The sequence below is a fragment of the Ochotona curzoniae genome, unplaced genomic scaffold, assembly GCF_017591425.1.
Source record: "Ochotona curzoniae isolate NIBS_2020 unplaced genomic scaffold, NIBS_Ocur_1.0 patch437, whole genome shotgun sequence".
NCBI classification, from domain to species: domain Eukaryota; kingdom Metazoa; phylum Chordata; class Mammalia; order Lagomorpha; family Ochotonidae; genus Ochotona; species Ochotona curzoniae.
The window spans coordinates 1-12172 of NW_024467014.1; the positions used below are offsets into that span (position 1 = coordinate 1).

The following is a 12172-nucleotide window of genomic DNA, read 5'->3' on the forward strand; positions in this document are numbered from 1 at the left end:
TAGCGTTCCTCCGGCTGAGGACTGCGAGGGAAGCGGCGTCATGGCGAGCTCGGCCGCGTCCTCCGTGCGCCCGCCGAGGCCCAAGAAAGAGCCCCAGACGCTGGTCATCCCTAAGAACGCGGCGGAGGAGCAGAAGCTCAAGCTGGAGCGACTCATGAAGAACCCGGTAAGACGAGGGGCGCCCGCCGTCTCCCGCCCCACTCCGCTGCGGCGGGCAGTGTCGGGAATCGGCGCCCGAGCTCTCGGGGCGACCCTGGGGAGCCGTGGAGGGGCCCCCGGGGACTGGGGGGACGTGGGGACCCCTGGGAGCCGGTGGGACGTGGGGGCCCCTGGGAGCTGGGGAGGAGGACGCGGGGACCCCCGGGAGCCGGGGGGCGTGGGAACCCCTGACAGAGGGGGACGACACTGGCACCCCACGTGGGCTCGTGGTCCACCTGCCCGCACGCTGCTGGCTTGGTGCTTGGTCATTATAGACGCCCCCCTGGGTGCACAGGGTGACCCCTCACCACTGCTCTTCTGTCCCCCCACCCCCACCGGGTCGCAGGACAAAGCTGTGCCAATTCCGGAAAAGATGAGCGAGTGGGCGCCGCGGCCACCCCCGGAATTTGTCCGAGACGTGATGGGTAATGTCCGTGTGTGTGTACATAAAAGCTCTTAGAGATAATAAGAGTTACATTCAATAATTTGTTAGGTAGGCTAAGGGGGAAAAAATGTTTACCCTTTTGATATGTAAGAAGGGTGTGGTTGCTGGAGGTGGAGGGTTAGCCTGTTGAGTGCCTGCCCACCCCCCCCCAGTTATTGTTAATGGTGGGTGGCTGTTTTTCCCTAATGGGGAATCCTTTATACTGCCTATTCTCCTTGCGTGACAAATCAAGACATGGTCATTGTCAAAGAGGTAAACGCAGAGACTAGTAGAAATGTGGACCCACCAAGCCCACTTGTGAAGTGTCTGATGAGTTACATCCCAATGTGCAGTGTCGTCCTGGGTGAAGGAGAATTCAGTTAGGACAGACCCGCCACAGCCCCTTCTGTGATGGGCGGCTCTGTAGCTGGGTGGGGTTGCTGTCTGAGGGTGCCCCGGGGCAGGGGGAAGGTCCTGGGCTGGGGTACAGGGCTTCTGACCCGGGAGCCACAGCATGCCCCTGCTGCACCTGAACCCCAAGAATCGCTGTTGCCTGTAACAGTGGTTTAAACACAGGTGCCACAGTGAGCGGACTGTGCTGCCTTCTGGGGCTGTGGCGGTGCCCCTGGAAGTGAACGTGGAGGTCCTACATTCCCCTGGCCCCCTGAGGGGGACCTGAGTTGACAGGCCATGCCCCTCTGACCGATGGCACCTGTGACCACTCCAGCCTCATCCTGGAGGTGGAGACTGCCCAGGGTGTGCTTTCAGACAGACCCGGCACTCCCAGGTTCCCACAGCAGCTGTCCACTCAGCCTTCCCGCCCGCAATAGGGTGGGCACCAGGGCTGGCACGCCAGGCTGAGGGGGGAGGCAGACACAGTCCCACCATTCGCAGTGTCGTGCTGGTCTGCCTTTGGGTTCAGGGCATCCTGTGCTGCTCTGTTCTGGCTGTAGGTTCCAGTGCTGGAGCCGGCAGCGGAGAGTTCCACGTGTATAGGCACCTGCGCCGCAGAGAGTACCAGCGGCAGGACTACATGGATGCCATGGCTGAGAAGGTCAGTGGGCCAGGTGGTCAGGCGGGGACCACAGGAACCAGCAAGCTTTGGGAGAGTGTGGTCCCAGTGCAGGGCTCAGGAGAACAGAAACAATCGGCGTGAGAGTCCCCAGGTCACACCCAGCTCACATGAGCGGTCCTGAGGGCCCAGGTCCCCACGGTGCGGCCTGTCCACCAGCATCAGGCCATTGCTGCCCTCTGTTCTCTGCCTGGATCTGGCTAGCCACCTCAGTGCTGCCCGTGGGGTCAGCTGGGTTTGCTGTGAGCAGTTGGGGTACACTCTTGCATTTGCTGCCTTGAGGTTTTGTGCTCTGTAGCTTTGGGGTGACCCTTCCTCATGGCTGGTGTCATGATGGAAGAGCCGGAGACTTGCTTAGCACATTTAACTAAAACCTGGGAAGCTTTTACCTGGCTGGGGGTTAGAATGGCTCTCTGAGGCTCTTAAAAATACTCCCTTCATTTCATTTGTTCCATGTTTCTGGTTAAATTTTGGGGAATATAATTCCCACTTCAGTTGAATTGAGTGGAATCTGTAATTTGAGTGGAAATGGCTGTTGTGGGACCAGTGTGGGGCATAGCAAACTGATCCCGTCTGTGTTGCCAGCATCCCGTGTGGCTGCTGGTTTGTGTCCCAGCTGCTCCATTTCCCATCCTGCTAGGCAAAGGTAGTAGAGGGTGACCCAGGTCTTTGAGTCCCTGTACCCATGTGGGACATCCAGAAGAAACTCCTGCTCCCAGCTTCAGAACAGCACAGCCCTGGCTATTGTGACTGTTTGGGGAGTGAACCAACAGATGGAAGATCTTTTTTTCCCCCATATCACCTTGAAGTAAAAATAAATATATCTTTTTGAAAAAGAGGTCCCAGCACAATAGCCTAGTGGCTAAATCCTGGCCTTGCATGCATTGGGATCCCATATGGGCACCAGTTTGTGTCCCGGCAGCCCCCATTTCTCATCCAGCTCCCTGCTTATGGTTTGGGAAAGCAGTTGAGGACGGCCCAAAGCCTTGGGAACCTGCACCTGCTTGGGAGACCCATAAGAATCTCCTGGCTCCTGGCTTCAGATTGACTCCGTTCCGACCATTGCAGCCACTTGGGGAGTGAACCAGCGGACAGAAGATCTTCCTTGCAGACTCTCTTCCTCTATGTCTGACTTTCCAATAAAAATGAATCTTAAATAAATAAATAAAATAAAGTGGCCTTGTGGGCCTCGTGGTGCCCACAGAACCCACAGTGGTGTGACTTCTAGAACTCCCACAGCCGGCCTGCATGCGGCCTCCTGCAGCCTACCCAGGCCCGAATCTGTCCAAATGATGGGTGTTTGTTTGCAGCAAAGGTTGGATGCAGAATTTCAGAAAAGGCTGGAAAAGAATAAGATCGCTGCCGAGGAGCAGACGGCCAAGCGGCGGAAGAAGCGGTGAGTCACGGCACCCCGGGCCAGGCAGGGACGTGGGTGTGGGTGGCCAGCGAGTGCACCCACTCTGCAGACCCACAGCCTTCTGTCGGGCAGCCCTTCCGGGGAGTCACTGTCCTCCCAGCGCCTGGCGAGAGCAGCTCTCAGCTCCCCTGCGTCTGCCCAACTCTACAAAGCTTAGAAGCCAGGACTTCGGGGAACATGTGGACCTCTGGGTCACCAATGCTTCTGTAGTGTGTTTGAAAAGTACAATAACAGAAAGAGGTAGAGACAAAAAAAGAAATCTTCCATCCACTGGTTCTCTTCCCCAGCTGTCCACCAAGGCTGGGGCTGGGCTGGACAGGACCAACGTTGGGAGCCTAGCGCTCTGGGCAGGCCTGGCCTTGGTGTGCCCGGGCCCCAAGCAGTGGCCTGGAGTGAAGCAGAGCTGTTGGGACTCAGACTGCCTCTCCAGTATGGGACGTTTGTATTGCTGGCTGCAGCTTCGCCCACTGCTGTCAGCCCCTCACATCTGTGTTTTAACATCAGAATTTTTGTTGTTTTGAAGTCTGGTTTATTTGTTTGAAACGCAGAGTTAGAGAGACCGAGAGAGAGAAAGACCATTCATTCACCAATTCTTTCCAAGTGCTATAACCAGACTTCCCGTTTAGCTTGTTCCTTAAATTAGCTTCTGTGACCTCCTCAAGTGACTGCACAGTGTACATGCTATGTTTATGTGTGTCTGTGTAGTGAGGAGAGAGTGAGTGTGTATTTGGTTTTTTGGCTTTTTTAAAATATTGTTTATTTTAAAGATTTATTTTTTATTTTTATTGAAAAGCCAGATAAAAGGAGAGACAGAAAGGAAGATCCTCCATCTGCTGATTCACTTCCCAAGTGGCCGCAACAGTCAGAGCTGAGCTGATCCAAAGCCAGAGGCCCGGAGCCTCTTCTGAGCTCCCAGTGGATGCAGGGTCCCAAGGCTTTGGGCCGTCCACAGCTGTTTTCCCAGGCCACAAGCAGGGAGGTGGATGGGAAGCAGGGCCACTGGTATATGAACCAGTGTCCATATGGGATCCCAGTGCATGCAAGGTGAGCACTTTAGCCACTAAGCTACTGTACTGCACCCGAGAGAGTGTTTAAATGGTCTCAGGTTTTAGAGAGCTGAGCATCTTGGGATGAAGCACGCCTCCAGGGTGTTGGAGATTACCCTAGTCCCCTCAGGACTTCCCCAGATCGGCTTTTGGCTCGTGATGTTGGCCATGCTGGACTGGCAGGGCCGTGAGGAGTGTGTGTTGCTGGCAGGTCTCTGATGCGGAGGAATGGCTGCTCAGTGCGCAGACAAGTCCTGCTCCAAGTCCTGCTGCTCTGCCATCAGCCCAGCTTCCTGCCTGCACACGCTGTGGGAGAAGACAGTTGGTTGGGTCCCTGCCACCTATGGAGGTGGGGGGAGAGCTGGAGAGAGTTCCAGGCTCCTGGCTCCTGAGAATCTGTGAAGAAGGCAGTAGATGTGAGAATGTTTCTGTTGCTGTGTTGCCATACTATTCAAATAAGGAGGGGAAAATAATTGGGGCCTGGTGTGATAGCCTAGTGGCTGAATCCTTGCATACACCTGGGAACAATATGGCACTGGTTTGTATCCTGGTTGCTCCACTTCCCTTCCAGCTCCCTGCTTTTGGCCTGGGAAAGCAGCAGAGGATGACCAAAAAGCCTTGGGACTCTGCACCCACGTGGGAGACCTGGCGGAAGCTCCTGGCTTCAGATTGGCTCAGCTCCGTCCATTGCTGCCATTTGACAAGTGAACCAGCAGACAGATCTTCCTCTCTCTCTCTCTCTCCTTCTCTGTGTATATCTGCCTTTCCAATCAAAATAAAATCTTTAAAATTAAAGAACAAAGGAGCTGACATTGTAGTGTGATGGGTTAAGCCTCTGGCATCCTGTATGGATGTGTTAGAATCCTGGCCTGTTGTGCTTCTGACCCAGCTGCCTGCTAGTGCCCCGGGCAAGCAGTGGGAGATGTCCTGAGTGCTTGGCTTCCTGCACCCACATGGAGACCCGGATGGAGTCCCTGGCTCCTGGCTTTGGATTGGCCCTTCTCTCGCCATGACAACCCTTTGGGGCATGAGCCAACAAATGGAAGATCTGTGTCTCTCTCTCTTTGTAACTGTCTTTGAAAGAAATCAATCTTTTATTATTATTTTTTAAAGATGATAAAATGTTTCTGCTGCAAGTTTTTAGATAGCATGACTGACTTTTTTCTTCGAAGATTTTCGGAAAGCAGTAAGATCCTCTGTCCACTGGCTCACTCCCCAAATGGCTGCAGTGGCCAGAAGTGAGCCAACTCAAAGACAGAGCCACGAGCTTCTTGTGGGTCTCCCACGCGGGTGCAGGGTCCCAAGGCTTTGGGCTGTCCTGTGCTGTTTTCCCAGGCCAGAAGCAGGCAGTTGGATGGGAAGTGGGGCTGCTGGGACGCAAACCAGCACCCCTATGGGATCCCAGCAGATGCAAGGCAAGGATTTGGCCCCTAGGCTGTTGGCTGGGCCTTACGTTTGTATTCTAAGCTACGGTTCATTTGTGTCTTTTACATTGACAGCCAGAAGTTGAAGGAGAAGAAATTATTGGCAAAGAAGATGAAACTTGAACAGAAGAAGCAGAAAGAAGGTGAGCAGCACTGCCTGTCATGGCTGTAGGCTCTGTCCAGTGTTGCCCATGGCCTGGAGGAAATGCCCACTTCCCTGTAGGAGCCTCAGCTCGCCTACAGGCCAGGGTGAGCAGGCCAAAGTGGCCCAGCAAGGACGCTGAACCCACAGGCAGTCCATAGGGGACCCCTATCTCTCTCTGCCCTAGCCACCTGTCCCCACACTGGCCCTTGCCTTCTGGCTAGGAGGGAGGCGCCTGCCGCCGCTGCTGCGTGTGCATCTGGCAGCATCCTTGTGCACAGGGAGCACTGCAGGGCCCTCCCAGTGTTCTTGTATCTCTCTGGTTCTGATGGACTCATCTGCTGAGTCAGCTTGCTCTGGCTTAGTGAGGAGTTGTCAGTTTCCTTTCCATGATGAGAAGCCTGCTGCTTCCGTAGCTGAATAGTAGCTGGTCCAGCGGGCCTGCAGTTCTCTTGGCTTTTACTGCCCCACCCCGGGTGTGAGATGGCTGCCACAACACTTGCCATTGTCATCATGTTCCCTGATTGCAGAGCAGGAATGAGGGAGAAAGTGGTGGTGCTTATTTGGAACCAAAAAGCCAAAGGTTCCCCCAGCAGTACACAGTAGGTGTCACCTTACATGCTGGGACTGTTGGATCTCCCTAGCTGCCCTCCGGATGGCTTCCTGAGTGTGGTCCCAGGGCGCCCTCTGGCGGGTAATGGGGGAGTCAGCCGCTCGCTGGCAGTGAGGTGTGCCATGCTCTGGGAGGTCTGAGTGCACATTGCCACCTTTTGCTACGTTAAGTGATTTTCCAGAAGGGACTGTGGCACTTGTATTGGTAACACTTGGTCAGCCTCATGAGTGGTCAGTGAAGGCTGAGTCCTTAACCATTTTTAATTAGTTATTTATTGATTTGAAAGGCTGGGTGACAGGGAGAGAGACAGATCCGTCTGCTGGTTCACTTCCCAGTAGCTGCAGTGGCTGAGCCACTGAGCCATTCCGGCAGGATTCCAGAACTCCACTTGGGTCTCCCAGGTGGGTGTAGGGCACAAGCACTGGGCCATCCTCCACTGCTTTCCCAGGCCACAAGCAGGGAGCTGGATGGGCAGTGGAGCAGCTGGGACTTGAACCAGCCCCCACAAAGGATGCTAGGGTTTTTTTTTCCTAAAGATTTATTTATTTTTTTTTAATTGGAAAGTCAGATATATATATAGAAAGAGAGGAGGAGAGACAGAAAGGAAGATCTTCCATCTGGTGATTCACTCCCCAAGTGACTGCAACGGCTGGCGTTGTGGCAATCCGAAGCCAGGAGGCAGGAACTTCTTCCAGGCCTCCCACACGGGTGCAGGGTCCAAGGGTTTGCACCTTTCCCTTAGTCGGGTCACCTGTGATCTGGATGTCCTAAGGCTCCTGTGAGTTGAGCTGTCCTTTTCCTTGGGTCAGGCCTCCTCTGCAGTGTCCTCACACTGGAATTCTCTGTTTCTCCCATGGTTAGACTGGGGCTGCGTGTTCTGGGAGGAGGCCCACCACTTCTCCAGCAGGAGTGTACCCTGGGAGGGCTGGCCAGGCAGCAGGATTCTTGGCTGTGAACACCCCTGTCCCCCCCGGCTTGCCAGCCTGAGGTCCCTGTGTCAGGTCCAGTCCAGTCCCCACCTCGGCCACCAGAAGCTCTTCCTGTGGACTCTTGCCTCCTTTGACAACGCCCCATCCCTGGGTGGATTTTTTTCTTTTCTCTGCTTCTCATTCTCTAGCACTCACAGACATCCTATTTTCTGTCCCAGACCTAGAAATGGCCATTTGTCTAAGAAACACTGGTTCCATTTGCAGGATGGATGATATTCGAAACCAGGATCTGTGCACTGGGGGTGCTGCTGGGTGTTGGTGTGTGGGGCTCCCGGCTGCCTGCACAGCCAAGCCTGTGTGTCCTGAGGGGGGATACATAGCCATCCGTCTCTGTTCACCAGCAGCGCCTCTGCAGCCCTGAGCCATCAGCTCAGCGATCACACTAGTCTTCCTGTCTCCCTGGTGTCTGTCTCCTGCATGAGGAATGCTGCCCCGCCGTCCATCTCCAGTGGGAGCTGTCCAGGTCTCGTACACAGGGACACTGCCCTGTGGGAAGGGACCTCGGCAAGCAGAGAGCAGCGCTGTGTGCGGCTCCCAGGGATGCAGCCCTGCAGGCTCTCTGCTCCTGGGGCCCCCGCCCTGCAGGCTCCACTCATGTGCAGAAGGTGCCCACACAGGGGCACACGTCTGTGATGTGCGTGGGTTCCTTTTGTCTCCAGTATCCTGTCCTGGGCCCCCTGACACCCTCGGGAAGTTTCCCTCATGTTACAGTTAGAGTTGGATTGTTGACACTGTGGGTGTCGTCACACTGCAGGATCACGGCATCACCCAGCATGGTGTCCTGGCCTGGGAGCATCTGTTGTGTTCCTCCCACTCTGCCTGACTCCATGCTGTCTCTGGTTTGGCCTTTTCCACAGGGTTGCTGGGTGAGGGGTATGGGGTGTGCTGCCTCTTCCAGGCTGGCTTCTTGCACTTGGCAGGACCCACTTGAGGTTCGCCCATGACTTTGAGTACCTCCGTCTTGTTTGTTGCTGAAGATTTGCATGTCATGGTGGCCAGTCACCTGCTTGAGGACGTCTGAGTTCCTGCAGGTCCTGGCAGTTAGGAATAAAGCTGCAGCAAACCTTGGCATGCACCATCCGAGTTTCAGGTGAATGAGCAGATGCCTGTGAGCCCGCCTGTGTGATGAAGTGCATGGTGTTCAGCTCTACGGGAGGCTGTCTGGCGGTGCCGTGTTTGGGCGCCAGCCAGCAGCAGGTCAAAGTCCTTGCTGTGCCAAGTCAGTGCCAGCATCTGGTGCTGCCCAGCCTTCTGAAAACAGTGCGGGCCATGCTAACCTGTGTGCTTGATGTCTCGTTCCGGCTGTGATTAGATTGGTGATTTTTACATCCGCTGCATTAAGCACAGTAGCTGGCTAGTTAATGATTTATTGCCGTTCACTTAGTTACTACATGAAAGAATGAGTTGGGTGACTTGTTACATTGCCAGGTGACCTGAACTTGTGCAGGTTCTAGTTTGCTGCTTTCCAGCTGCTGTTTCTGGACCCTTGGGCATGCTTCTCAGTGCGGATAACACCATGCTGTGTAAAGGGAGGGCTTGGCCACCACCGGAATGCCTTGGGTGGCCTGCCCCGTTCCCCCTGCCATGGCCAGCCAGGTTTGCCAGCGTGTTACCATCACTTGCAGAGCTTGGGCCTCTGCCCTTGTCCAGCTGTATCCGTGTGTGTGTGCGCACGCACCTCTTGCTTCACCCATGTATGTGCTGTCAATGTTGGGACAGAATCCAACTTCAGACCTAAACAGGTTTTTGCAAGTTTCAGCCTTGAAGCCCAGCTTCTAGAGTAGAGGCCCCCAGCTAGGGTGTGAGGACTGAGCTGCGGAGTGGGCTGCCTGGTGCCCTGGCCTTCAGGATGGAGGGCAGGATGCCCATCTGGTACCTTGCATGCCAGATTCCTTGCTTCCTTGGGCACTTATGGCAGACAAGGTGGGCCAGGGCCTGAGGGTTCCAGTCCTCTGAGCTTGACTCCTGGTCCTTGCCTTGACAATCATGGACCACGCTTGACTCAGCCGTCTGTCACACAGGCCCGTAACACTGATGTGGCCGTCAGGGACTCTTGCTAGAGCCAAGCAGATGCTGTGTGGGAAGACAGCACAGTGCAAGTCAGGAGCTAGCTCATCACCTGAGCTCTGCAAATGGCTCGTTCTGTTTGACATGGCGGTGCAGGGAAGAAGGGCTTCGCATCCTGAGACATCCCAGCTCTGTCCCCAGAAGGGACCCACCGTGAAACTCTCATCTGGGCCTGTGGTGATCGTGGGAGCCAAGCTCTGGCTGTGATGTTGGCGTTAGTCCTGTATGGTGACTTTGGAGGCTGCCGTGCCCGCAGGAGTTACCTGGAGTGGCTGAGCCCAGGCCACCTGCCTTGCCTCTTCCCAGCTCTTGCCCACTGCTCTGCTGGCATGGAGAAGTGAGAGAGAAGAGGAGAGCAGGATAAGTTGTCTTTGCTCTGCCTTTGCCCGTCTGCCAATCGCAGCAGGGAAAATACTGCACGTGGGTGTCAGGAAGGGGTCCCGGGCCTGTGGCTGGCAGGCTTGCTGAGGGCAGATTCCCTCTGCGTGTGATTCTGGAGGTCCTTTGCTGACTGCAGTGGGCACTGTAAGCCCAGTGCTCCCTGTTGCCTGGCCAGGGTCACAAGCTGTAGGGCCTGGTGTGGGAGGGGCCTGTTTGCTGCCACCCTGGCGGTGAGCATGAGGCCCACCTGTGCTGACCCCACTTCAGGGTACGGTGAGAGGCACTGTGGCCGGGGGGGGGGCCACTGCGGCTCCCCACCTGCGTGTGGGTACGGTAGTTCCTTGTTTTCCCCGTTAGCTCTCCCTTGTTTAAAAACACCCTTGATTCCGCCAGCAGATTGTACGTCTGTAATCTGAATGTCATGTGGTTACAGGAGCCGGTCAGGCCCCGGAGCCGCAGTCCAGTAGCTCTGAGGAGGCGTCTGGAACAGAGGAGGATGAAGAGGAAGAGCAGCCCAGCTTCATCATGGGGCGGTGATGACACAGCTGTCTGGAGCACGGCTCATGCGTGACCGGGGCGCAGAGCATCCTGGTGTGCCCAGCAGGGAGAGGAGGCCTTCCTTCAGCCCTCCTCCTAAGGACTCCCTGGGTGGGGAGCCCTGTGGCCTCCTGGGCGGGGCTCAGCCGTGTTCCTGTGGAAAGGAGAGAGGCTTTACGTGCTGCTGGCACAGTTCTCCCAGTAAACCACCATGACCCTGGGGTGGCACCCACTTGCGGAGCGCTTACATAGTAAAGCACAGAAAACCGCTGGGTTTCGTTGAGACATGCAAAATGTGCATTACAGAGGCTGTGGGATGACAGTGCAGACGGGCTGCAGGACGCAGCAGGCCCCGTCCTGGGGCGGGTGCTGAGCGCTTGTGTGGCTCTCCTGCCCTCAGCTCCCAGAACAGGCGGGGTGGGCCAAGACTCCAGCACGGGGACTGGTGACGCGAGCTGCTGGAAAAGTGAGGGGTAATGAGGAAAATAAGGGGGAAGCTGCTGCAGTGGGGCTGAGCTAGGGTGTGGAGCTCAGGGCAGTGCTGGCCACAGGCTGCATTTTTACTCAGAAGTGTAGAGATCTAAACAGGAAAGTGCACAGAGACGTGGCCTTCTCCCTGGATCTCCCAGAAGCTGCGGTCTGAGAGAAAGGGCTGGCACTGCTGCAGGCTCAGGCTGCCTCAGCACCCTGGGGTCTACCCTGAACCCTGGTGCTTTTAGACCTTTGGGGCACAGGGGGCTAGAGTCTGTGCTCCATTTTTGAACCATTTATCTCTGAGTACCTAGGTATGTTTTGTGGACTTACCAGGAACTGAAGGTGGTTTTGAGTGAAAGGAACCCGAGGCGTGTTTGCTGGTGTAGTCAGGTGCCCTCCCCTATCTCCCGCAAACTCTGGATCTGCCCGGCATCTGTGACCACACCTGGCCCTTGTGGTTCAGGTCACAGGCATTGCTCTTTGCCCAAAGCCGGGATGGGATGAAGCATCAGTCTAATAAACAAGCACCCCCCTGGCCGCGTGTTCGAAGCCTGTGTCTTCTCAGCGGGGCTGGCGGGCTGCCTTTGGTCAGGGCTGTGCCCTGGCTTAATCCTGTCTCTGCTGGCTCTGGATTCCACAGACACTCCCTGCTACCCGTGCTATTGGAGGTGCCAGAGCTTGGATCCTGAAGCCCCATCCCTGCGTGTGACCTGATAGACCCACGCACCATCTCCTCCTCCCTGGCCAGTTTTTGGCCACAGACTAAGAGGGAGCTGGGCTCAGTATGCGCAGGTGGAAACTGTACTTGGGGTTGCCGTTGCAGATCCCGGAAGCCAACGCCAGGGCAGGCAAAGCCCCCTGGCGGTTTCCGAGTCCTATGAGCCCTAGGTTGGGTGACTCAGTCTTGCTCAGGGTATCATTTGGTGAAGAATAGATGCTGTCATGGAGAGGGGAGCGGGTGATGGTTAGTGCTCCCACCACCCCACAGAAAGGGCTTCAATTAGGGGAGAGACGTGAAGTCACACCCTGGCTGGTTGCTAGCTCGGGGGGAGAGCCGTTCGGAGCTGGCCACGGAGATGTGTGTGGCATCATTGGCTGTCCAGGACACTCCGTGAGACTGTGACCATTTCTCTGCTCAGCTCATTAGGAGCTAGGCAGGCTTGGGAAGGAACACAAGCCCACATGCCCGAATTCTGAGCAACACATGAGGTAGGCCTTCATTCCTTTCTTCTCATCCCCTGCAAACACGGGCCGAGCTCCTGGTGTGCAGCCCCGAGCCTGGCTTACTGTGGGAGAGGACGTGGCCTGAGGTGGGTGTGGGCATGGGAAGCCTTGCTCAGTAGCTTCGGCCATTGCTTGGGGTTCCCCCATTCTGTGTTGGCAATGCC

The 12172-nt window shown here is 55.9% G+C and overlaps 1 protein-coding gene and 1 non-coding gene across 3 annotated transcripts; both read left to right on the forward strand.

Moving 5' to 3' along the window:
• Positions 1-7: 7 nt before the first annotated feature.
• LOC121167996 (PRKR-interacting protein 1) lies at positions 8-11319 on the forward strand. Of its 2 annotated transcripts, XR_005885667.1 has the most exons (7): positions 8-166; positions 545-623; positions 1576-1676; positions 3005-3090; positions 5657-5724; positions 8303-8415; positions 10207-10275. XR_005885667.1 is itself a non-coding variant. In XM_040997743.1 (6 exons), exons 1-6 carry the CDS (start codon positions 41-43, stop codon positions 10308-10310), a joined length of 564 nt encoding a protein of 187 aa, XP_040853677.1. In that variant the 5' UTR covers positions 8-40; the 3' UTR covers positions 10311-11319. The 2 variants fall into 2 exon arrangements, 1 of the variants encoding a protein (XP_040853677.1); XM_040997743.1 differs by lacking the exon at positions 8303-8415 and having other exon boundaries at positions 10207-11319.
• Positions 1146-1276, forward strand: LOC121168016. Its single transcript, XR_005885668.1, has one exon. It is a non-coding gene; the product is annotated as a small nucleolar RNA SNORA68 (small nucleolar RNA).
• Positions 11320-12172: the final 853 nt, after the last annotated feature.

Bases quoted from the DNA above. Each gene is read 5' to 3' on its own strand.
- LOC121167996 (XM_040997743.1), top strand. From the start codon at position 41: ATGGCGAGCTCGGCCGCGTCCTCCGTGCGCCCGCCGAGGCCCAAGAAA. The intron at 167-544 runs GTAAGACGAGGG...ACCGGGTCGCAG, and splicing joins AGCGACTCATGAAGAACCCG to GACAAAGCTGTGCCAATTCC. The intron at 5,725-10,206 runs GTGAGCAGCACT...ATGTGGTTACAG, and splicing joins ACAGAAGAAGCAGAAAGAAG to GAGCCGGTCAGGCCCCGGAG.